The 25,874-nt window shown below is 31.8% G+C and overlaps 1 protein-coding gene and 1 long non-coding RNA gene across 2 annotated transcripts in view; one reads left to right on the top strand and one right to left on the bottom strand.

Annotated features, from left to right (window-relative positions):
• LOC139482647 (uncharacterized) overlaps positions 1–25,874 on the bottom strand; it is a 256,737-nt gene that overhangs the window by 151,059 nt on the left and 79,804 nt on the right. The window contains exons 7-8 of the mRNA XM_071266634.1: positions 12,705–12,792; positions 6,266–6,340 (exon numbers count right to left, since the gene is read on the bottom strand). Coding sequence (XP_071122735.1) covers positions 6,266–6,340; positions 12,705–12,792 — 163 coding nt within the window. The remainder of the gene's footprint in view (positions 1–6,265; positions 6,341–12,704; positions 12,793–25,874) is intronic.
• Positions 1–25,874, top strand: part of LOC139482649 (uncharacterized) — a 231,091-nt gene that overhangs the window by 171,920 nt on the left and 33,297 nt on the right. The window contains exon 6 of the long non-coding RNA XR_011654900.1: positions 21,115–21,162. This is a non-coding gene — a long non-coding RNA (uncharacterized lncRNA). The remainder of the gene's footprint in view (positions 1–21,114; positions 21,163–25,874) is intronic.

Genomic DNA, 25,874 nt, shown 5'->3' with positions numbered 1-25,874 from the left:
CTGAGTCTTACATATATAAGAGAAATATCTTGAAATATTTACTTTTTAATACATATATTCATATTAAAGTGTAGGAAATGTGTCATTATACTTGAAAAATGAAGATTTATTTAATTTTAATCATGCAAAGGGTATATTTCTTGGCACCATGAAGCCTTTTAAGAGCAAAGCCACGTTGACATTTTGTTTTTTTAACAATTATTTGATCATCTTTGATATTTTTTGGATAAATTTTGTTTACAATGTTGGTTTATATACAATAGTTCAAGAAAAATACATAAATGCTTGGTTTAAAATTAAAAAAACAGTCTCTTTAGATAATTCCTGCAGTATGCATGAAAAATTATTTGATACTTTAGTTGTTCCAATAACTCTTTATGGAAGTGAAGTTTGGGGTGTAAGCCAAGTGTTCAAAGATTCAGATCCATTTGAACATTTACATATTAAATTTATTAAAAAAAATTTAGGAGTACAGTGCAAAACAACAAATGTAGCCTGTTTAACTGAGACAAACAGAATCCCTTTGTACTTTAAAATTCACCTTTCAGCTATAAAATTTCTAAACCACATTGTAAACTCGCCTAACACTTTAGTCCATAAAATATATAATAATGTAGAGAAAACAAGTAAATGGGTTAACATTGTAAAAGACTGGTTAAATAAATTAGGTTTTGGTCATCTCACTTTTAATACTTTTAATTTAAAATATCACATAAATAGTATCCAACAAAGAATCTATGACCAGGCTTATCAAATTATGAATTGTTCTATCAATAAATGTGAAAAATTAAATTTCTTTTGTCATACTAAAAGAATTAGAAAAAGGCCCCCATATATTGATATATGTAAATTAAAAACCGAATGATCAGTTTTCAGTAAATTTAAACTAAGTGCGCATTCCCTAGCAATTGAAAGAGGGCGTTATACCAACATTGAAAGAAGTAAACGCATTTGCTTATCCTGTAACAGACAAGAAATTGAGGATGAATACCATTTCTTCTCAATCTGTCCATGCTATAAATCATTAAGGGATACCTATATACAAAATATTAATAAAAATCTTAATTTCAATTTTATTAAATTGCAGTCCACTATAACACTAAATCATTTGACTGTACTTTTAAATAGCAGTCTACCAGTCATTATAAAAATCACCATAAAGTATATTAATGATTGTCTTTTATTTAGAACATCTGTATAACTTTTTAACCGGATTTTTGTGACAAAAATGTCGGTTAGTGATTTGGGGATGTACGGCGGGCGGGTGGGCGGGCGGCAATCAAATGTTGTCCGTGCATTAACTCATGAACCGTTCAACCAAAGCTTTTTAAATTTTAATATGTTATTACTGACAACTATACGAAGGTCAAGTTCAATAATGGCGATTTTGACTTTTACCGTTCAGGAGTTATGGTTCTTGAAAGGCGGCAATCAAATGTTGTCCGTGCATTAACTCATGAACCGGTCAACCAAAGCTTTTAAAATTTTAATATGTTATTACTGACAACTATATGGAGGTCAAGTTAAATAATGGCGATTTTGACTTTTACCGTTCAGGAGTTATGGTTCTTGAAAGATTGAAAAATGGAGTTTTCAGTCGTGTCCGTGCATTTATGCATGAACTGTTCTACCAAAGCTTCCGAAATTTTAATATGCTGTTACTGATGACAAAATGGAGGTCAAGTTCAATAATGACGATTTTGACTTTTACCGTTCATGAGTTATGGTTCTTGAAAGATTGAAAAATGGTGTTTCCCGTCGTGTCCGTGCATTTTCTCATGAACCATTCCACCAAAGCTTTTGAAATTTTAATATGTTGTTACTGATGACAAAATAGAGGTCAAGTTCCATAATGACGATTTTGACTTTTACTGTTCAGGAGTTATGGTTCTTGAAAGATTGTAAAATGGCGTTTCCATTCACGTTGTTGCATTTACTCATGAACCATTCAATCTAAGCTTTTCAAATATTATTATTTCAAAATGTTGATACTGATGACAAAATGGAGGTCAAATTTGATATTGATGATTTTCACTTTCACCATTCATCAGTAATGGTTCTTGTGATATTGCCAGGACACAAATAAATGTAAATAAATCCGGTTTGCTGTCGTTGTGACAGCCTCTTGTTTTAATATGCATCTGTATAATTTTTTTTTTAATATGCAACCAAATTTTTGTTTGTGTTCTTTTTTTAATTGTTCATGAACATTAACAATGTGTTAACTGTTGATATTTATAGCCTTTTTCTTCTTCGCTGTGAATACCACTGTCACTCTAATATAATTATAATCAATTTAACTATTGTCAGTTCATTGTCTTAATTTTGTATGCCATAACCATTTAATGTAAATGTGTTTGTGTGAATAAAATATTGTCTATTGTCTATTTAAAAAAATGTACGCACTTGTCGACGATTCATTTTTACGCCTGGATAGAAAGTTACGGAGCTATATCGCAATTTAAAATATATACATGTATACACTGAACATAAGAAAGAAACATACATTTTGTGTAAATTGGGGTAACAGTTTTGTGAATAGACTAGTCCACGTATGCCAACAGTATGTAATCATCGAATTCGATAGACTATTGTATACCAAAAGAAGAAGAAGAAGAGGACCAATTTGATTTAAATACAGGTCGATATAATAACTTGCTTCGGTTCATCGAAGTTATGAACATAGTAAAATCACAAATTTATATATCAATTAGATAGTTCTCCAATAAAGGAAGAAATTCGACATCATCACAATTGTTCCGACATTCATGTAAAACATATGCAATTGGACGTACACTAATAAACCCCAAGGGATGTGAATATTTTCTAGGAAAACTTTTGAGTATTAAAGTTCCAAATTGATTTCGGGATTTATTTTCTTTCTTGATATTCAATGACAGCAATTTAAAGAATAAACTGCTTGTCCGCTTTAGGGGTATTCTTGCCAGTTGAACAGACTGATAAATTACATTCAAAAATAGGGAAATTAAGATGACATTAAATTCGTAGTCTTTTTTTTTAAACATCGTTGGTCAAATAGCTAAAGTATTATTCGTTGTGAGAAGAAGACTATTTTAATATAAGGACGCTCCCGATTATGAATAAATTTGGTTGACGTTTTTCACACTTGAAAAGAATTTCTATTCGTAATTTTTCTATTCCACTCCAAGAGGATCCTTAAATTTCCTGTCAATTTTTTAAAACATCTTTTTTTTTCAAATAGCTGAAGTATTCATGCATGCGTTGTGAGATTTAAAATATTTTGATGAGAACATTAATTCCTAAATAGGTAAATAAAGATCGCTTTGGATGGACTAAATTACATAATTGCAATCTGTTTGAAATATTAAAGGTTGGCGATTTTAATTTAAAAAAGTACAATTTTTAGTTCATACACTCGTGTTTAGAAGGCTATTTTTATTTATAAATTTCTTCAATTAAAATAATTCAGTATTTTATCGTTACAAAACTTAGATCAGAAGTCATAATTCATTTAAAAGTGAGCTTATGCAAAATATATAAAAATATACAACAGCTATCCAGTTATTGTGCGACCTTATTTCTCCCGTAAATTCATTTTAATTCTTTTTCTTACATTTCTGTGTCTATAACTATAACTGCACTCCCGTATATCGTTCATACGAAATGTTGTTCACACCTGAAATGCTGAACCGTGACGCCTAGTAGTCACTGAATGCAGATCAAAAGATTAGAATTACATAATGCTTATCTTTTAATTACCTTGAGTTTAACTACGCATTCAACATTTACTAAGTGTCACAAATTAGTACACATTTAATTTCCACAGTACAAGCAAGTGAAAATGTTTTCTGGAATGAAGCAAAAAGTTCAGAATACAAACATGTATTTTTTAATACACTATCGATCGTGTCAGTTTCATATGTTTGTTTAAAGTATTTGAAGAAAAAAAATCATAAAAATGTTCTATTGTATTATTTACTTTAATTACTAGAATTCGTATAAAAAATCCACAATCTAATTTAAAAAGTTGCATGGCTATCACTTACTTTTCGTTGGTTAATATCTACACGAAAAGTCGTCGATGCGCTTTAAATAGCGTTATTAGATGGTTTACGAACAAGACTTAAATGAGATTAATTTCACTCCCGGCATGCTCAAAGACTTAAACTACGTCACATAAGTCAGGAAGTTTGATGAAATAAAATTCACAATTCCCAATTTTCTCCTTTATTAGCTCACCTGGCCTAAAAGGCCATGTGAGCTTTTCTCATCACTTGGCGTCCGTCGTCGTCGACGTCGTCGTCGTCGTCGTCGTCGTCGTCGTCTGTCGTCGTTAACAATTTTTCAAACATCTTCTCCTCTGAAACTACTGAATGGATTTGAATGAAACTTAACATGATTGTTCCTTAGTATATCCTGCACAAAATGTGCGCTTCGATTTTTGATCCGTCAAAAAACATGGCCGCCGTTACTTAAAATAGAACATAGGGGTCAAATGCAGTTTTTGGCTTATATCTCAAAAACGAAAGCATTTAGAGCAAATCTGACATGGGGTAAAAATGTTCATTAGGTCAAGATCTATCAGCCCAGAAATTTTCAGATGAATCAAACAAACCATTGTTGGGTTGCTGCCACTTAATTGGTAATTTTAAGGAAATTTTGCAGTTTTTGGTCATTATCTTGAATATTATAGATAAAGATAAACTGTAAACAGCAAAAAAGATCAGCAAAGTAAGATCTACAAATAAGTTAATATGACCAAAATTGTCAATTGACCCCTTAAGGGGTTATTGTCCTTTAATGACAATTTTTCACAATTTGTTCATCATATTTGCTAACTTTAAAAAATCTTCTCCTCTGAAACTACTGAATGGATTTGGTTAAAACTTAGCATGGTTGTTCCTTAGATTATCCTGCACAAAGTGTGTGCTTTGATTTTTGATCCGTCAAAAAACATGGCCGCCGTTACTTAAAATAGAACATAGGGGTCAAATGCAGTTTTTGGCTTATATCTCAAAAACGAAAGCTTTAAGAGCAAATCTAACATGGAGTAAAAATGTTCATTAGGTCAATATCTATCAGCCCTGAAATTTTCAGATGAATCAAACATCCAATTGTTGGGTTGCTGCCACTTAATTGGTAATTTTAAGGAAATTTTGCAGTTTTTGGTCATTATCTTGAATATTATTATAGATAAAGATAAACTGTAAACAGCAAAAAAGATCAGCAAAGTAAGATCTACAAATAAGTTAATATGACCAAAATTGTCAATTGACCCCTTAAGGGGTTATTGTCCTTTAATGACAATTTTTCACAATTTGTTCATCATATTTGCTAACTTTAAAAAATCTTCTCCTCTGAAACTACTGAATGGATTTGGTTAAAACTTAGCATGGTTGTTCCTTAGATTATCCTGCACAAAGTGTGTGCTTTGATTTTTGATCCGTCAAAAAACATGGCCGCCGTTACTTAAAATAGAACATAGGGGTCAAATGCAGTTTTTGGCTTATATCTCAAAAACGAAAGCATTAAGAGCAAATCTGACATGGAGTAAAAATGTTCATTAGGTCAATATCTATCAGCCCTGAAATTTTCAGATGAATCAAACATCCAATTGTTGGGTTGCTGCCACTTAATTGGTAATTTTAAGGAAATTTTGCAGTTTTTGGTCATTATCTTGAATATTATTATAGATAAAGATAAACTGTAAACAGCAAATATGATCAGCAAAGTAAGATCTACAAATAAGTCAATTTGACCAAAATTGTCAATTGACCTCTTTAGGAGTTATTGCCCTTTAAAGACTTTTTTCACAATTTGTTCATCATGTTGACTTACTTTAAAAAATCTTCTCTTATGAAACTGCTGTATCAATTTCAGCCAAACTTAGGCTAAATGAGTTTCAGAGTTTCAGAGTATCTAGTATAAATTTTATATTTCATTTCCTTGTATGTCAAGAAACATAGCTCCTATGGCTAAAATAGAACATAGGAGAAAATGATTTTTTTTTGCTTTTGAAGAAAATAGGACGATTCAAAGAACATTTAAATAAATTGAAAAGCCAAAATAATCATTGATGAGAGATTAAACCAAAAAAATTCAGGTGAGCGATTCAGGCTCTTGAGAGCCTCTTGTTACTTTTCATATCGAAATAAAACTTGGTGAATATGTTTTTTATGGTATTATGAACATAATAAGATGAAAAGTGAAAAATCGCGAATTATCCCTTTAACTTTTTGCTGATAATAGTGTGCATTCAACTACATGATATAAATTAACCTACCGAAATTTCATCACCTTCCAAAAATTCTTCCATGATGATGTCCTCATTTGCCTCTGATTCATCATTGGTCATTTCCTGTGTAAATAGATTGACATAAATGAGATTTTTTCTATATTTTGTGTTTTACTCTGGCCACAGTATGAAGACCATATGCGCATTGCATGTGTTTTCAAGATCCAAGTCTTAAAATGTTTCAGACCAGTTACAGTAGATAATAGGTTGAGCTGAAATGTTTTTTTAATACTTTCATTGATTCTAAGTGATATAACAAGAAATTGTAGTCCTAAGTGATATAACAAAAAATTGTAGTCCATCTCCAAAAAATACTTTTTTCCCTTTTTATTAATAAAAACAGAAAAGTGATGCAACGACTATCTAAACTATAATGCAGTTTGAGTTGTTCAATTTTTATACAACCCCAAAAAAATTTTGGGACCGTATAATGGTATGATGTTGTCGTCGTTGTCCGAAGACACAATGGTTTCCGGATAATAACTGTAGTGTAAGTTTATAGATCTTCATGAAATTTTTACAAAAGGTTCAATACCACAAAAAAAAGGTTGGGATTAATTTTGGGGATGATGGTCCCAACCGATTAGGAATAAATTTTGAAAAGTTTCAAGAAGAAATCTTCAATTGCACAGTATTGTGCAATAGATTTGTTAGATCTTTGACCACATTAATTTTGTGACAAAAACCTATATTATGTCAAAATTTTTATCACAACCCAAATTCAGACAGAATCAAGCTTGAATATTGTGACCAAATTTGCCCCAACTGTTCAGGGTTCAACCACTGGTATTGTATAAAGCTGCACCCTGTGGAGCACCTGGTTACTTTTCTATTGAAATATGTTGTATATGTCTCTGACGTTGTTAAGTTCTTGAATTTGCTACATTGATTAATTATGAATATTCAACTGCATGCCTATTAGTATTTACTGTCTACTTCCAGTTGCACCACATGGCCCAACAGGGTTTGTCTCTGTTTCTCTGAAACCAAAGCATTTAGAAAAAATCGGGTAAAATTGTTCATCAAGTCGAGATCTATCTGATGTGAAATTTTGAGATAAATTGGACAATTGGTTGTTGTGTTGCCGCCCTGGAATTGTAGTTTTAATGAAATTTTGCTGTTTTTATACGACTGTAAAAAAAATTTTTGTTCGTATATTGGTATCACGTTGGCATTGTCTTCTGCGTTGTTGTCATTCAAATACTTTTGGTTTTGGCACTGTAACTTTAGTACAAGTCAATAGAAATCTATGAAATTGAAACAAGGTTTTAATGACCACAAAAAGGAAGCTTGGGATTGATTTTGGGAGTTTTGGTCCCAACAGTTTAGGAATAAGGGGCCAAAAAGGGCCAAAATAAGCATTTTCTTGGTTTTCGCACTATAAATTTAGTTTAAGTAAATAGAAATCTATGAAATTTAAACACAAGGTTTATGACCATAAAAGGAAGGTTGGGATTGATTTCGGGAGTTTTTGTCCCAACGAATTAGGGGCCAATATGAAACTTTGTTTGATTTCATTAAAAATTGAATAATTGGGGTTCTGTGATATGCCGAATCTAATTCGTATTTAGATTCTTAATTTTTGGTCCCGTTTTCAAATTGGTCTACATAATAAGGTCCAAAGGGTCCAAATTTTACACTTAGTTTGATTTTAACAAAAATTGAATTCTTGGGGTTCTTTAATGATATGCTGAATCTAAAAATGTACTAAGTTTTTTTTATTATCGTCCCAATTTTCAAGTTGGTCCAAATCGGGGTCCAAAATTAAACTTTGTTTGATTTCAACAAAAATTCAATATATGGGGTTCTTCAATATGCTGAATCCAGCCATGGATTTAGATTTTTAACTGGATTTTTGTGACAAAAATGTCGGATATTGATTTGGGGATGTACTGCGGGCGGCCGGGCAGTCGGGCAGGCGGCAATCAAATGTTGTCGGTGCATTAACTGATGAACCGTTCAACCAAATCTTTTAAAATTTTCATGTGTTGTTACTGACAACTAAATAAAGGTCAAGTTCAATAATGGCGATTTTGACTTTTACCGTTCAGGAGTTATGGTTTTTGAAAGATTGAAAAATGGAGTTTCCAGTCGTGTCCATGCATTTACGCATGAACTATTCTTCCAAAGTTTCCCAAATTTTAAATATGTTGTTACTCAGATGACAAAATGGAGGTCAAGTTCAATTATGACGATTTTGACTTTTACCGTTCAGGAGTTATGGTTCTTGAAAGATTGAAAAATGGTGTTTCCAGTCATGTCCGTGCTTTTGAAATTTTTATATGTTGTTACTGATGACAAAATAGAGGTCAAGTTCAATAATGATGATTTTGACTTTTACCGTTCAGTAGTTATGGTTCTTGAAAGATCGTAAAATGGTGTTTCCATTCATGTTGTTACATTTACTCATGAACCATTCAATCTAAGCTTTTCAAATTTTAATATGTTGATACTGATGACAAAATGGAGGTCAAATATGATATTGACGATTTTCACTTTTACCATTCATCAGTAATGGTTCTTGTGATATTGCCAGGACACAAATAAATGTTAATAAATCCGGTTTGCTGTCATTGTGACAGCCTCTTGTTAATATTTAGAACCGGTTATCAAATTGGTTCACATTGAGGTCTAAAGTGTCCAAAATTGAACTTGATTTGATTTCATCCAAAATTGAATTCTTGGGGTTGTTTGATATGATGAATCTAACCATGTATTTAGATTTTGGATATTTGAATACCACATAGGGATGGTAAGAATTGTCTGTGGAAGTTATGGCTCAAACTGTTAAGGAATAAGGTGCAAAAAAGGGGGGAAAAGGGTTTCCAGGTTAATGGACAATTACTTTTAAAAGTACAAAACATAATTTAAAAGCAGTGTAAGGTTGGTAATTGAAACTCATTTTAATAACTCACCTAAACTGCTCTTAAATTATGTATATTGGAAATTTGCCAAAAACTTTATTATTAATTAAGTTCCATTGGAAATGTGCCAAAAACTTTAGGTTAATGAACTTCATTGGAAATTTGCCAATATAAAATGTTGCATTGGAGTTATCTTTTTTTGTCCAGAATAGTAAGTTAAATAATTTAAATCATGACTGTATGATATTTGATATTTTATGACGTATTTAAATGAGTAGTTATTGTTGAAAACTCCATAAGAAATTTGATTTGAGATCATTTTTAGAATAAGGGAAAGGGGGAGGTGAAAAAAAACTGGTGGGGTTCAATTTTTCCTATTTCAGATTTCAGAAATGAAAAAGAAAATTTCTTCAAATATCAAAGGATTAATATTCAACAGCATACTGAATTCCTCAAAAGCAAAAAAAAAAAACATTTTAAGTTCATTAGACCACATTCATTCTGTGTCAGAAACCTATGCTGTGTCAACTATTTAATCACAATCCAAATTCAGAGCTGTATCCAGTTTGAATGTTGTGTCCATACTAGCCCCAATCGTTCAGGGTTCAACCTCTGCGGTCGTATAAAGCTGCGCCCTGCGTAGCATCTGTTTGTTTATTATTGTATTGAATATTATTGTAGATAGAGATAAACTGTGAACAGCAATAATGTTCAGCGAAGTTATTAAAGATCTAGAAATAAGTCAACGTGACCAAAATGGTCAGTTGACCCCTTAAGAAGTTCATTAATTGCTTTTATAGTCATTTTTTGCCATTTTTTCGTATATTTTGTTAATCTTTTAAGCCTTAATTGTTTATCAAGCCCTGAAATTTTCAGATGAATTGGACATCCCGTTGTTAATAAGGATGCGCCCCAGAACTGGTAAATTTTAATGTTTTTAAATTAGAATATTATTATAGATATAGTTTATGACTTCACTTGTTCTTGATTTATTATAAGTGGTTATATCTAATACCAAATTAATGTCTCTTTGTTCACCCATACACTCTTTAACACAGAAATGATAATTATGCCTTGAGTTGCTGTCCTATAAGCATAAACCCAAACCTAAATCTTTAAAGAACACATGTCTGAAGTTTGTAATAAACTGTAAGTGTGATGAGAAGTATATTAATATATATAAAGACTAAGTACTAAACTATTATTTATTCAAGAATCTAAAAGTATATGCATTTATTTACAATATGGCAACTGGGGACTTATACAACTGCAATTAAAAACCAATCTAGAATACTAAAATTACGAGGTCCAATTTGTCAGCCGTCATCACGTAAAAACGATGAATCACAGAATTCAACTTTATATATAACTTATATAGTACAAAGGTGTAGATTAAAAATTACACCACTCCAGGCCCTTTTGTTTTCCACGTAATTAATATTGCCAATAATGAAGAAGTTTCGGGTCGAGTCCGCTACCGATACCAATAGTATATTCACCTGTTACCTATTACCTTATCTGTACGTTCCGCATCTGACAGGCGCACCACCAAACGTTGTGTTCAGGATTAATATGCTATATACACGGGTCATAACCACAGGGTTGACACTACTAAATTGTCAAATTGTTACCTATTGTAGTACTTTAATCAGTTAGACTTTCTAAGATAACAATACGAATACTAAAAATCTGGACTAAAAATAAGGCGTGTAGGTACAGTTTTCAATTTGTAAGTGGGCATGACGTAAAACAGCGAGGCAAATAATTCAACTTTACTTATAACTTATATAGGACAATGCTGTTGATTAAAAAATACTCCATTCCAGGACCTTTTGTTTTCCAAATATTTAATATTACCAATAATTGATAAGTTCCAGTTCGACGGGTTCAAACAGAAAGACTTGAAAGCAGAGTGTATCTTAGGCAGCAACCATTTGATTTTCTGGGGGGGGCTATGGGTTTTTTTTCTGTACAAACTTTTTTTTTCTCCTGCGGCAAAAAACAATCTATTTTTTTCGCGACAAGTCGAAAACAATTTTTTTCTTTCAATTTTAGCATTACATATAGTGGCAGCTGAGGGTGAAACAAACAATTTTTTTTTCTCAGAATCAAAAACAAATTATTTTTTTCTCCAAAAACTGGAAACAAACTTTTTTTTCCAAAAAAAACCATAGCCCCCCCCCAGAAAATCAAATGGTTGCTGCCTTATAATCGGCATGACTTTAACAGATGACAATACTTAGTAAAATAAGGCTTGCGCATAGTTATATACTTTAATTCAATCACGGACCCGTGATATCACGGACCCGTGATATCACGGGTGTGTTCTAGTAATGTATAATGTTCTATCTCCATGTGGAAAGGGAGATAACTCTAGCTAAATCTTGAAACTTGGAATTCAGATAATTTTTCATAGATTTGACTAAAAATTTTGTATCGAAAATCAAAATAGCCAAATACAGATGCTTGCAGCTGTAGCCCCAAGTTGAAATAATGAGAAGAATAAAAATCAATTCACTCCTTGCTGTCAGTACAAATTTTAATTGTTCAAAGTAGAGGTCATTGAATTTGAGCTTGTCTAAGTACATCTGGAGATGTAGGAATATATTTGGTATAACAATCTGAGGACCATCGTCCCAAAGTTTGAATAAGATGATCTTCCAGTTGTGCTTTGTGTGCAGTGGTTGCAGCACCACTTCTGGATGATCATGTATGCCTTGCATACACATATCATACACCAACATGGTGAGAAGTAATGACGTAGCAATATAGATTAGAATGGAATGTGCACTGTGACGTCATAGACCGTGTGCAAAGATAATTAACTACCCAATAGAGTGAGATGACAAGTTCATAATAAACTCCAATTATAATAAATATAATTTTAATATAAACTGTTGATAGCAAAACTGTAACTAGCAAGAATGTTAAGCAATTAGTAAGATCTACGAATAAGTCGACATGCCAAAATGCTCAGTTGACCCCTTAAGAAGTTGTTGCCCTATATAGTCAATTTTTGAATGTTTTAATTTTCATAAATTTTGTAAATTTTTGTAAATTTTTACATAATATTTTCCCCTGTAAATATGGGCCAAGTTCATTATAGATAGAGAGAATTGTAAGTAGCAAGAATGTTCAGTATAATGTTCAGTATTAAGAAAGATCTACAAAACAAAACACAATTTTGTCATGAATCCATCTGTGTCCTTTATTTATAAGTATGCACATGGACCAAGGTGAGTGACATAGGCTCTTAAGAGTCTCTAGTTCTTTATTTCAAAAAAGTCACATGATATGGGCAGTACAAACAATGTATACTCAATTTCACGATTCTTTTTGGATAACATGGTTAGGTTGTTTAGTTTTTGTTTTTGGTTTTTTTGGGGGGAGGGGGGGGGGGCTATTTTGATTGATTTCTTTTCATGTGAAATGTCTCTATAATATTCAGAATTAAAGATAAAATATTGAAGATCAGCTTTTGAGTTAGATGATCAGGTACACATTATCAAATTACTGGAATAAAAGACTTGTTTACAATCATGACTAAATCTTAAATTGCTTACCATAATTTTGCTTCTTAGCTCCACTTTTGTTGTTGTGTATACTATTGAGGTTGAAGTTTTGATTACACTTTTGCTGCATAAAGTTGATCTGAAAAATTAAAAGAAAAAAAAACGTAATAATTCATGAAAATCGTTAGATTTTTTAATGACCATTTCAAGAAATTACTGGTCATTCCACTTTTCTGTGGACAGACCTGTTGATTTTCTTCTGATTATTATTATTATTTTTTGGAAAGTTTGCTATAGCTTGCTGTTGCTACTTTCCTTAGGCCTCGATCGGCCTCAAACTTCCGGTGACAGACTATCACAATTTAGTCGGCTTCGAGATAATGTAATACGTGTTTAAATTCTGATTTTTGGAAGAATTTTGAAATTTTGAGTAACTACTCTTTTGACTGAAAAGATTACAGCTTGAAGAAAAAAGAAATGAATGTTCACCGATGATTCAGATGAATTTTACTTCATTTTGAAAATCAATCTCGCGTAGATTTCTTGTAATTTCTCTTCATGGCATGGCAGATCTGCGAAGTAGTGTTTATGATACTGTGTTGTCATTCATGAATATTTCATGAATAAACATTTTCCCACTCTTCTTTTACTTTTAATAGCATATATTCGTACGTAAATGTGGTAAAAGCCTGAGTGTATCAAAAGAATCTGGAAATACTGATTATAATGTGTAAGAACAAGTTGACATTTTGACCAAGCCGTCGGATAATTGACAAGTGATGATGGTTCGTTTAAAACAAAACACAGGTGATAGTATATAAAATGCTCAATAATTATGTCTTATGCCTTTTGCCAAGGACGAGTAAAGGTAAATACCGGCTTTGATAAAAAAAAAAAAAAGGAATTGTACTATTTGTCTAAACATCGATCGGAAGGGTTTGATGCCAAAAATAATTTTAAAAATTTAAATTCCGTTTTTTAAATACAATTTTTTCACATTCCAATGTGGATATAAGGACCTTCACTCGTTCAGCATGCTCAGTGGATCAAACTGAAAGCAGAAAAACATTGACCCAACTCGATAATTTACATCATAACACCTCTGATATATATTATCGCAAATTTGTATCGTATAGCATGCGTATTAAAAGCAACCGAGTTATAGTTTAGGGTATCAAGACAAATGCTGTAGAAATGATTAAGGTTCATGATGTGTACCCTTTGGCTAAAATGGCTGCATTTTCACCTCAAAGGAGTAGGTCTGGTAAGACCCCTTTTTGGCCCCAAAATATAGCAGTTTTACAAAATTGTTAAAATGTAAACTTTTAGTTATTTATTGGACATCAATATGCTTCTGCTACATAAATATGGGCTGTTTTTTACAATACAATGCACATATATTGGATACTAGCACCATTAAGTCATGCTAAATTACTGAAATCTTCACAATTTTAGCATTTTAGTTAAATTTTAGACGGTTTTCATGTAAAATGAAAGTGGCCACATTCGTGTTCATCCTTAATATTGAAATCTAAGTTGTATTTTATGATAATATATAACATATATAAAGGTTGAGGAGGAAAAGGGATGCGGCCACTTTCATTTTTGACAAAAAAAGTGACAATTTCCGGCATATTTGGTAGATTTTTCACATTTGAGCTTGAATCGGATCGTTTTTAATGATTAAATTAGTTAAAATCGTTCACATACATTAATTGATTCAAATGAAATAGACACTTAAGTGTTTAAAAAGTGGTCAAAATCTTTCGTCAGATGAAGCTGAAATTTTAGGCTAAAATCGGTCCTTATCGGACCTACTCCTTTAAGATAGATTACAGACCCTGTACATCTGGAAAAGTTTTAAGGCATATGCCTTATATAAATAGAATTCAATTGCTTTGTCATCCAAACACAGAGGCAATGATTACTAATACATCAAATGAATGGCTTAAAACAAAAATTCTCAAATGTTATTGACTCATAAGACAATGCTTAATTGTTTTACGGGTTATAAGCACTTCTATGAATCTAGTGTATATACACTTTTTATACGCCCGTCAAAATTTTGACAGGACGTATTATGGTATACAAATGTCCGGTGTCCGTCTGTCTGTCTGTCTGTCTGGCGTAAACATGTCACACCGTAACTTGAGCAATTTACGACTTATCCAAATTTCATGAAACTTAACATAGTTGTTTCTTATGATGATCAAATGATCTGTATACTTTTTGGGGAAAATAAGATTAAAACTGTTTGAGTTACGGCACTTTGTTACTAAAACAGGGGTGTGTTTTTTTTCACATGTCGCACCGTATCTCAAAAATGATTCTTGATTATGGCTTAAAACTTTACACACTTCTTAGTTATATTAATCTTAATATCTGTATATTTTTTGGTGATGATTCAAAATTTTATTTTTGAGTTATTGAGTATTTTGTAAAAAAGGAGGAGGTTTTTTTTTACATGTTGTGCTGTATCTCAAAAATGATTCTTGATTATGGCTTAAAACTTTACACACTTTTTAGTTATATTAATCTTAATATCTGTATATTTTTTGGTGATGATTCAAAATTTTATTTTTGAGTTATTGAGTATTTTGTAAAAAAGGGGGAGGGTTTTTTTTACATGTTGTGCCGTATCTCAAAAACAATTTATGATTATTGCTTAAAACTTTACACACTTCTTTGTTATATTAATCTAAAGATCTGTACATACTTTTTGTTGATGATTCAAAACTTTATTTTGGAGTTATTGAGTATTTTGTTAAACAGGGGAGGTTTTTTTTTACATGTCGCGCCATATCTCAAAAGTAATTTATGATTATTGCTTAAAACTTTACACACTTCTTTGTTATATTAATCTAAAGATCTGTATACTTTTTTGTTTTGATTCAAAATTTTAATTAAGTGATATTTAGTTTTTCGAAAAAAAAAACAGGGTTAGGGTTTCACATGTCCCGCCGTGTCTCAAAAACAATATATGGTTATTGCTTAAAACTTTCTCAGAAACTATTTATGATTATTGCATAAAGCTTCCACACAAGACGTCAGGCGTATCATGCGCTCATGGCGCAGCTATTTATTATTCCTGTGGTCATACTGCTGTTGTTATGCTCCCACCGTATTGAGATTTATCCTTGTTCTTCTGTAAGTATGTACGTCCTTCCCTTACTTGTACTTACCTCTGTACATCCCGATATTCGTTTCTGCTCTCTTACTTTAGTTTCCCTGAACTGAATTGTATGAAACTTATACGCAATGCTTATTACCACAATTCACAAGTCCAGTTTGAATTTTAGTTGCACCACTTTTACCATTCTAGCGTTTTATGCTACTTTACAAATAGAAAAGTTGCTGGAAATTTTATTTACTGTTCTCTTACTTTAGTTTGTCTTAACCAAATGTTATGAAATGTATACACAATGCTCATTACAACAAACACTGATCAAGTTTGAATTTTGGTTGCAATAGTTTTAGAGTTATGCCCCTTTACATATATATTTGAAAATTGCTGAATATTTTCATTTGTTACCAAACTATAGTTTGCTCAACCAAATGTTTATTGATACTTATACACAATACTTTTTACCATAAAACCAAAATCAAGTTTGAATTTTGGTGAAGTCATTTTTACTGCTCTAGGGTTGTGCCTGACGTCACAAATGGAACCAGATGCTCTGCAGGGCACAGGCTTTATACAACGGCAGAGGTAAACCAGGTGCTCCGCAGGGCGCAGCTTTATACGACTGCAGAGGTCGAACCCTGAACAGTTGGGGCAAGTATGGACAAAACATTCAAGCGTGATACAGCTCTGAATTTGGATTGTGATCAAATTTTTGACAATACATGGTTTTTTTTTTACACAAAACAAATGTCAAGATTTTACAAATCAATTAAAGATTTCTTCTTCAAACTTTTTAAATCTAAAATTAAATAGTTGACACGTACAGCATAGGTTTCTGACACAGAATGAATGTGGTCTAATGAACTTAAAAAGTTTTTTTTTGCCTTTGAGCAATTCACTATGCTGTTGAATATTAATCCTCTCAAAAAAATGTTTGAAGAAATTTTCTTTTTATTTATGAAATCTGAAATGAGAAAAATTTAACCCCCCCCCCTTTTTTTTCACATCCCCGTTTCCCTTTTTCCAAAACTGATATCAATTCAAATTTCTAATGGAGTTTGCAACAATAACTACTCTTTTAAATACATCATAAAATATTAAAATGTAAAATAAAGTGCTTTGTTATCACTGAATGGTAAAGATTGGTTGGTAGTAAAAGTGAATATACATTGTTTATTGTATAAAACAATAAAAAAAACTTCATCAGAAACATTTTATATTGGCAAATTTCCAATGAAGTTATTTACATAAAGTTATTGGCAAATAAAAATAGAAAATGACATCATAGTCATGTCTGGCAAATATCCAACATACACTATCTAAAAACATTTAGATAATATAAGGAAAAAAAGCTTCATCAGCAACATTTTATATTGGCAAATTTCCAATGAAGTTATTTACATAAAGTTATTGGCAAATAAAAATAGAAAATGACATCATAGTCATGTCTGGCAAATTTCCAACATATATTATCAACTACTATTCTATACAAAGAAAGATAACTCCAATTGAAAATTAATTGCTATTGCACAATATTGTGCAATTAGATATTTCTTGCTATTGTGCAATACTGTGCAATTGAAAATTTCTTGCTATTGCACAATACTTGATATGGAATCCTGATTTGGACCAACTTGAAAACTGGGCCCATAATCAAAAATCAAAGTACATGTTTAGATAAAGCATATCAAATAAGCCCAAGAATTTGATTTTTGTTGAAATCAAACTTAGTTTAATTTTGGACCCTTTGGACCAACTTGAAAACTAGGCCAATAATTAAAAATCTAAGTACATTTTTAAATTCAGCATATCAAAGAACCCCAAGGATTCAATTTTTGTTAAAATCAAACTAAGTTTAATTTTGGACCCTTTGGACCTTAATGTGGAACAATTTGAAAACGGGACCAAAAATTAAGAATCTACATATATAGTTAGATTCGGCATATCAAAGAACCCCAATTATTCAATTTTTGATGAAATCACACAAAGTTCAATTTTGGACCCTTTGGGCCCCTTATTCCTAAACTGTTAGGACCAAAACTCCCAAAATCAAATCCAACCTTCCTTTTATGGTCATAAACCTTGTGTTTAAATTTCATAGATTTCTATTTACTTATACTAAAGTTATTGTGCAAAAACCAAGAATAATGCTTATTTGGGCCCCTTTTTGGCCCCTAATTCATAAACTGTTGTGACCTTAACTCCAAAAATCAATCCAAACCTTCCTTTTGTGGTCATAAACCTTGTGTTAAAATTTTATTGATTTCTATTTACTTATACTAAAGTTATTGTGCGAAAACCAAGAATAATGCTTATTTTGGCCCTTTTTTGGCCCTTAATTCCTGAACTGTTGGAACCAAAACTCCCAAAATCAATCCTAACCTTCCTTTTGTGGTCATAAACCTTGTGTCAAAATTTCATAGATTTCTATTCACTTAAACTAAAGTTATAGTGCGAAAACCAAGAAAATGCTTATTTGGGCCCTTTTTGGCCCTTAATTCCTAAAATGTTGGGACCAAAACTCCCAACCTTCCTTTTGTGATTATAAAAATTGTGTTAAAATTTCATTGATTTCTATGCACTTTTACTAAAGTTAGAGTGCGAAAACTAAAAGTATTCGGACGACGACGACGCAGACGACGACGACGCAGATGACGACGCCAACGTGATAGCAATATACGACCAAAAAATTAAAATTTTTGCGGTCGTATAAAAAACAAACCCTGAACAGTTGGGGCAAGTTATGGACACAACATTCAATTTAGCTTGATACAGCTCTGAATTTGGATTGCGATCAAATTTTTGACATAGTATATAGGTTTCTGACACGAAACAAATATCAAGATCTTTCAAATCTATTGCGCAATACTGTACGTGTAATTAGAATGTTTACACAATGCTTATTACCCCACAACTCAGATCAAGTGCAAATTTTAGTAGCGTCACATTTACAGTTCTTGAGTTGTGACCCTTTATAGCGTTAATGCTAGGGGGGCATCGTTTGTGTCCCGTGGACAGTCTTTTTTTTATAAAAGCCTTTAATATAAATTCACTTTCATTACAGTTGTATTGATTAAAGTTACTGTAACTGTCTTATTTATTAAAAAGGATGCAGTATTTTTTGCAAAGAACCAATGCTATCCAAAAGAGTTCAAAGGGGGAAAATGTATTAATAACTATAGGCTACCATACGGTCGTCAATAATGAGAAATATTTGTACCATATACATGTAGAAAGCTATAAAAGGCCCAGATATGAAACCGGTGGAACAATTCAAACAAGAAAACTTGCGTGTTAATTTACTAAAAACAAATATGAAGGACCTAAACCAAAAGAAAAATACTAATTTACAGGCCCTTGATGTTGACATGGCATGGGTACTTAAAAAAATTTTAATTTTAATTTTTTATTTCATATCAAACTAATCTTGTGACGTTCCCTTATGCAAGAGAAATAATAAGCTTATAGCATGTATATACAAGTACAAGGAATCATACAAATTTTTTCAAATTCTTTAAATTAATATCTCTGATTGGCAAATGCTGTTCTACATGTACATAATGGATGAAGTTGCCGCTTTAGAAACCTATTTTTTTTATAAGTGTATGGATCTCTTCTACATTGTACCACAAGGTTCCATTTAACATGGGGAAAGCTGGGATTTAGTTTTGGTTTAATTACAAAAAACATGTAGGAATAAGGGTCCAAAACAAGCATTTTTCTAGTTTCCAGACAATAATTTAATTGTGTTTAAGTGTATGGAATTCTCTGAAATGTACTACAAGGTTCCATACTACAAAGGAAAGTCGGGGATTGAGTTTTTAGGAAATTACTCCAAAGGGGGAAGGGGGTCCCATTCTTTTTGAGGGATTTACTTTTTTTTCAAAATTTTTGAAGTTTCTAGAAAAAATCGTCAATGCACATATATATGCAGTATTGTGCAATAGATTTGTAAGATCTTTGACCACACTTATTTTGTGTCGGAAACCTATATTATGTACAAAAAAATGAACAGATCTGAGAGTAATCGCAGTAAACTGACAGCTAGTTCAAAGCCACTAACAACTAATAAAAAAATCATGCATCCAACATCCAATGGATTTATTGTGAAGACGTCATAAACAGTCAAAGAAAAGTATAATTATATTTGGTATGTGAGTACCTTGCAAAGTCTTCATGCCTTTCAGACCTATACCCATGTTTTTAGAAATTCAAAAATCGACCGAAATTAGCATGTGATCTATGCCATATTTGGGTGGCCAAAACTTTTTTACCAACGGTTCAAATTCTTAAAATTTTTTAAATAATATACTTAGCTATGCCAAACTTATCAATGATGTAAAAATAAGAAAAATTAAAAGACAGTTTTTTTGGGGTATAGTGTTGGGTACCCCCTTAATTATTGGCAATATTAATTATGTGGAAAACGAAAGGGCCTGGAGTAGTGTAATTTTTAATCTACACATTTGTACTATATAAGTTATACATAAAGTTGAATTCTTTGATTTGTCGTTTTACTTGATGACGGCTGACAAATTGGACCTCGTTATTTTAGTATAACAGATTCTTTGAAAATTGGAGTTATCTTTCTTTGTCCAGAAGTTAGTAGTTGAATCAACTTAAATCATTGTTTTATACAATAAACAATGTATATTCACTTTTACTACCAACTATTAAATTAAAACAATCTTTACCATTCAGTGATTACACCATTGAATTTTTCGCAGGGGAAGCACTTTTTTTACATTTTAATATTTTACGATGTATTTAAATGAGTAGTTATTGTTGCAAATTCCATTAGAAATATTTGAATTGAGATCAGTTTTGGAATAAGGGAAAGAGCGATGTGAAAAAAAAATTAGGGGGGGGGGGGTCAATTTTTCTCATTTCAGATTTCATAAATAAAAAGAAAATTTCTTCAAATTTTTTTTTTGAGAGGATTAATATTCAACAGCATAGTAGATTGCTTAAAGACAAAAAAAAATTTAAGTTCATAAGACCACATTCATTCTGTGTCAGAAACCTATGCTGTGTCAACTATTTAATCACAATCCAAATTTAGAGCTGAATTTAGCTTAAATGTTGTGTCCATACTTGCCCCAACCATTCAGGGTTCAACCTCTGTGGTCGTATAAAGATGCACCCTGCAGAGCATCTGGTTTTTATTCATATTCATAATACAGAATTTTATAAAGTATGATATCAACTTTTTTAAGACCATGAACAAACTAGGTGAATTTTTTTATATTGGATCAACATTAAAATCATGTATACATGTACAGCATCTAAAAATACGGTCAAAATATATCTTAATAAAATGTCTCTTTGTACTTTCAGATAAGGATGAATAAGAAAAACAGCTGTTTAAATAAAGAAAATAGACTAGTAAGTTATATTATTGTTATCTCCCTTTCATATTGGTTATTGACCTTGACCTTAAAGAATTGAATTGCTTCCCTTTTATCACTTTGCAAATATGACAGAAGTTAATAACAAGTACACTTAAAAAATACCAATTATCAGATTATACCCACAATCAATTAAATTTGGCACAGCTCTATCAATATTTAGGCACAAAGGAACTCATTTCCTCTTAAATCATTGGTCAGACTTAGTTTATAAAAATAGGTAAAGTGTACAGTACAATAAGATTATAGTTTTATTTAAACTACTAGTACATAAGAAACTTCAAATTAAACAAAATTATGCATATAAAAACATAAACTATAAAATGGCAAGTTTTTATTATAAAACTTTTGTACATATATTTTTTTGTCAAGAAAATTCTGTAATTTGTCCAAATTTAAAATAAGTTTACTTTTTAGCTCACCTGGCCCAAAGGACCAAATGAGCTTTTCTCATCACTTGGCGTCTGTTGTCTGTCATCTATTGTCTGTCGTCTTTAACTTTTACAAAAATATTCTCTGAAACTACTGGGCCAAATTTAACCAAACTTGGCCACAATCATCATTGGGGTATTTAGTTTAAAAAATGTGTCTGGTGACCCAGCCAACCAACCAAGATGGCCGCCATGGCTTAAAATAAAACAAAGGTTAAATGTTGATTTTGGCTTATAACTCTGAAACCAAAGCATTTAGAGCAAATCTGACAGGTGATAAAATTGTTTATCCAGTGAAAATTTGTCTGCCCTGAAATTTTCAGATGAATTGGACAAATGGTTGTTGAGTTGCTGCCCTAGAATTGGTAGTTTTAAGGAAATTTTGCCTTTTTGTACGACCCCAAAAATTTTCAGGATAATAACTTGTGTAGAAGTATTTCAATTGCTCTGAAATCATACTGCAATGTTTAAAACTACAAGTAGAAGGTTTGGATTCTTTTTAGGGGTTATGGGGCCAAAGTTTAGGAATTAAGAGCCAAAAAGGGGTCAAAACAAGCATTTTTCTAGTTTCAAGACCATTACTTATTTGTAATCACATAAGCATCACGACTGGTGCCACATGTGGAGCAGGATCTGCTTACCCTTCCGGAGCACCTGAGATCACCCCTAGTTTTTGGTGGGGTTCGTGTTGTTTATTCTTAAGTTTTCTATGTTGTGTCATGTGTACTATTGTTTTTCTGTTTGTCTTTTTCATTTTTAGCCATGGCGTTGTCAGTTTGTTTTAGATTTATGAGTTTGACTGTCCCTTTGGTACCCTTTCGTCCCTCTTTTATGTGTAATTGTATGGATCTCTCTGAAGTTTCACCACAATGTACCATATAACAAATGGGAGGCTGAGATTAAGTTTTGGGTTAATTGCCCAAAATATATAGGAAAAAGGGGCCAAAAAGAAGCATGATTCTAGTTTCCAAACAATCATGACAATAACTTGTGTTTCATTGTATCGATCTCTCTGAAATTGTACTAGAAGCAATAAGAAGGTTCAATACTGCAATGGAAAGCATGGGATTGAGGTCAAGGGTTATTGCTCCGAGGGGGTTTCATAATGTGGGGGGGGGGGGATTTTTTGAAGGGCTTCCTTTTTTTCAAAATTTTTCAAAGGAGTAGGTTCAGTAAGACCCCTTTTTGGCCTCAAAATATAGCAGTTTTACAGAATTGTTAAAATGTAAACTTTTAGTTATTTATTGGACAGTAGAATGCTTCTGCTACATAAATATGGGCTGTTTTTGACAATACAATGCACATATATCCGGTACTAGCACCATTAAGTCATACTAAATTACTGAAATCCTCATAATTCTAGCATTTTAGTTGAATAGACGGTTTTCGTGTAAAACGAAAGTGGCCGCATTTGTATTCATCCTTAATATTGAAATGTAAGTTGTATTTTATGATAATACATAACATATATAAAGGTTGAGGATGAACACGGATTCAGCCACTTTCATTTTTACCAAAAACCATCTGAAAAGTGACATTTTTTGGCATATTAGGTAGATTTTTCATATTTGAGCTTGAATCGGGTCGTTTTAATGACTAAATCTGTTAAAATCTTTCACATAAACTAATTAATTCAAATAAAATAGACACTTAAGTGTTTAAAAAGTGGTCAAAATCTTTCGTCAGATGAACCTGAAATTTGAGGCCAAAATCGGTCCTTACCGGACATATACTCCTTTCAAATTTTGAAAAGTTTGAGAAGAAATCTTCAATTGCATAGTTTTGTGAAATAGATTTGTAAGATCTTTGACCACATTAATTTTGTGACAAAAACCTATATTATGTAAAAAATTTGATAACAATCCAAATTCAGACAGAATCAAGCTTGTATCATTGTGACCAAATTTGCCCCAATTGTTGAGGGTTCAACCACTGGGATTGTATAAAACTGCGCCCTGCGGAGCACCTGGTTTGGTTATTATCTTGAATATTATTAAAGAAAGAGATAAATTGTGAAGTGCAATTTTATTCAGCAAAGTAAGATCTACAAATAAGTCATCATGACCAAGATGGTCAATTGACCCTTTAAGGAGTTATTGCCCTTTATAGTAATTTTTACCAATTTTTGGTAAATTTTTGTAATCTTTTACAAAAATCTTCTCCTCTGAAACAACTGGGTCAAATTTAACCAAACTTAGCCACAATCATTATTAGGGTATTGAGTTTAAAAAATTTGTGAGGGTTCCGCCTTACTTTTCTCGCCTACTTTTGCTGTAAATCGCAGGCTCAACAAAACAAGTTGTACAAGTTTGGTACAAACCCAGGATAGTTTAGGAAAGTTTTTAAAATTTTAAAAACTTTAACCACAGAGTAAATGTACCGGTAATGTTTCCCCGCAGAAAAACTAAGTCCATTTATAAGTAAAATACGGAACAAATGGAATTTTATTTTTACAAAATTTATTTCTAGATACTATCATATGATCATAAACAAGCTTCTGTCCAAGTTTGGTAGAAATCCAGGAAGTTTAAGAAATTTATTAAAATTTCAAAAACTTTAACCATGTGCACAGAGTGAATATTTTTGGACGCCGATGATGATGAAAAGTAGGATCGCTTAGACTTGCTTTTTCGTCTAAAGTCGAAGGCTCAACAAAAATGTGTGCGGTGACCCAGCCAACCAATCAAGGTGACCGCAATCGAACATATGGGTAAAATGTCAATTTTGGCTTATAAATGAAACCAGATGCTCCACAGGGCGTAGCTTTATACGACCGCAGAGGTTGAACCCTGAACGGTTGGGGCAAGTATGGACACAACATTCAAGCTGGATTCAGCTCTAAATTTGGATTGTGATTAAATAGTTGACACAGCATAGGTTTCTGACACAGAATGAATGTGTTCTAATGAACTTAAAATTTGTGTTTTCTCTTAGAGCAATTCACTATGCTGTTGAATATTAATCCTCTCAAAAAAATGTTTGAAGAAATTTTCTTTTTTATTTATGAAATTTCAAATGAGAAAAATTGAACCCAATTTTTTTAATCACATCCCCCTTTCCCTTATTCCAAAACTAATCTCAATTAAAATTTCTAATGGAGTTTGCAACAATAACTATACTCATTTAAATACATCATAAAATATTAAGATGTAAAAAAACTGCTTGTTGTCACTGAATGGTAAAGATTATTTTAATTTATCAGTTGGTAGTAAAAAGTGAATATACATTGTATATTGTATATAACAAAGATTTAAGTTGATTCTGGACAAAGAAAGATAACTCCAATTTAAAAAAAATCTTGCTATTGCACAATATTTTGCAATTAGATATTTCTTGCTTACTATTCTGGACAAAGAAAGATAACTCTAATTAAAAATTAGATATTTCTTGCCATTGCGCAATACTGTGCAATTGAAAAGACTTGCTATTGCACAAAACTTAATATAATAATTTTAGATCCTGATTTGGACCAACTTGAAAACTGGGCCCATAATAAAAAATCTAAATACAATTTTGGATTCAGCATATCAAAGAACCCCAAGATTTCAATTTTTGTTAAAATCAGACTAAGTTTAATTTTGGACCCTTTGGACTTTAGTGTAGACCAATTTGAAAACAGGACAAAAAATGAAGAATCTACATACACAGTTAGATTTGGTATATCAAAGAACCCCATTTATTCAATTTTTGATGAAATCAAACAAAGTTTAATTTTGGACCCCGATTTGGACCAACTTGAAAACTGGGCCAATAATCAAGAATCTAAGTACATTTTTCGATTCAGCATATCAAAGAACCTAACTGATTTATTTTTTGTCAAAATCAAACTAAGTTTAATTTTGGACCCTTTGGACCTTAATGTAGACCAATTTGAAAACGGGACCAAAAGTTAAGAATCTACACACACAGTCATGACAGTTAGATTTGGCATATGAAAGAACCCCAATTATTCAATTTTGATGAAATCAAACAAAGTTTAATTTTGGACCCTTTGGGCCCCTTATTCTGTTGGGACCAAAACTCCCAAAATCAATACCAACCTTCCTTTTATGGTCATAAACCTTGTGTTTAAATTTCATAGATTTCTATTTACTTATACTAACGTTATGGTGCGAAAACCAAGAAAAATGCTTATTTGGGTCCCTTTTTGGCCCCTAATTCCTAAACTGTTGGGACTTAAACTCCCAAAATCAATACCAACTTTCCTTTTGTAGTCATTAACATTGTGTTTAAATTTCATTGATTTCTATATACTTAA

Source organism: Mytilus edulis, chromosome 7 (assembly GCF_963676685.1).
Source record: "Mytilus edulis chromosome 7, xbMytEdul2.2, whole genome shotgun sequence".
Classification (NCBI taxonomy): domain Eukaryota; kingdom Metazoa; phylum Mollusca; class Bivalvia; order Mytilida; family Mytilidae; genus Mytilus; species Mytilus edulis.
This window is presented reverse-complemented; position numbering and strand designations above follow the sequence as displayed.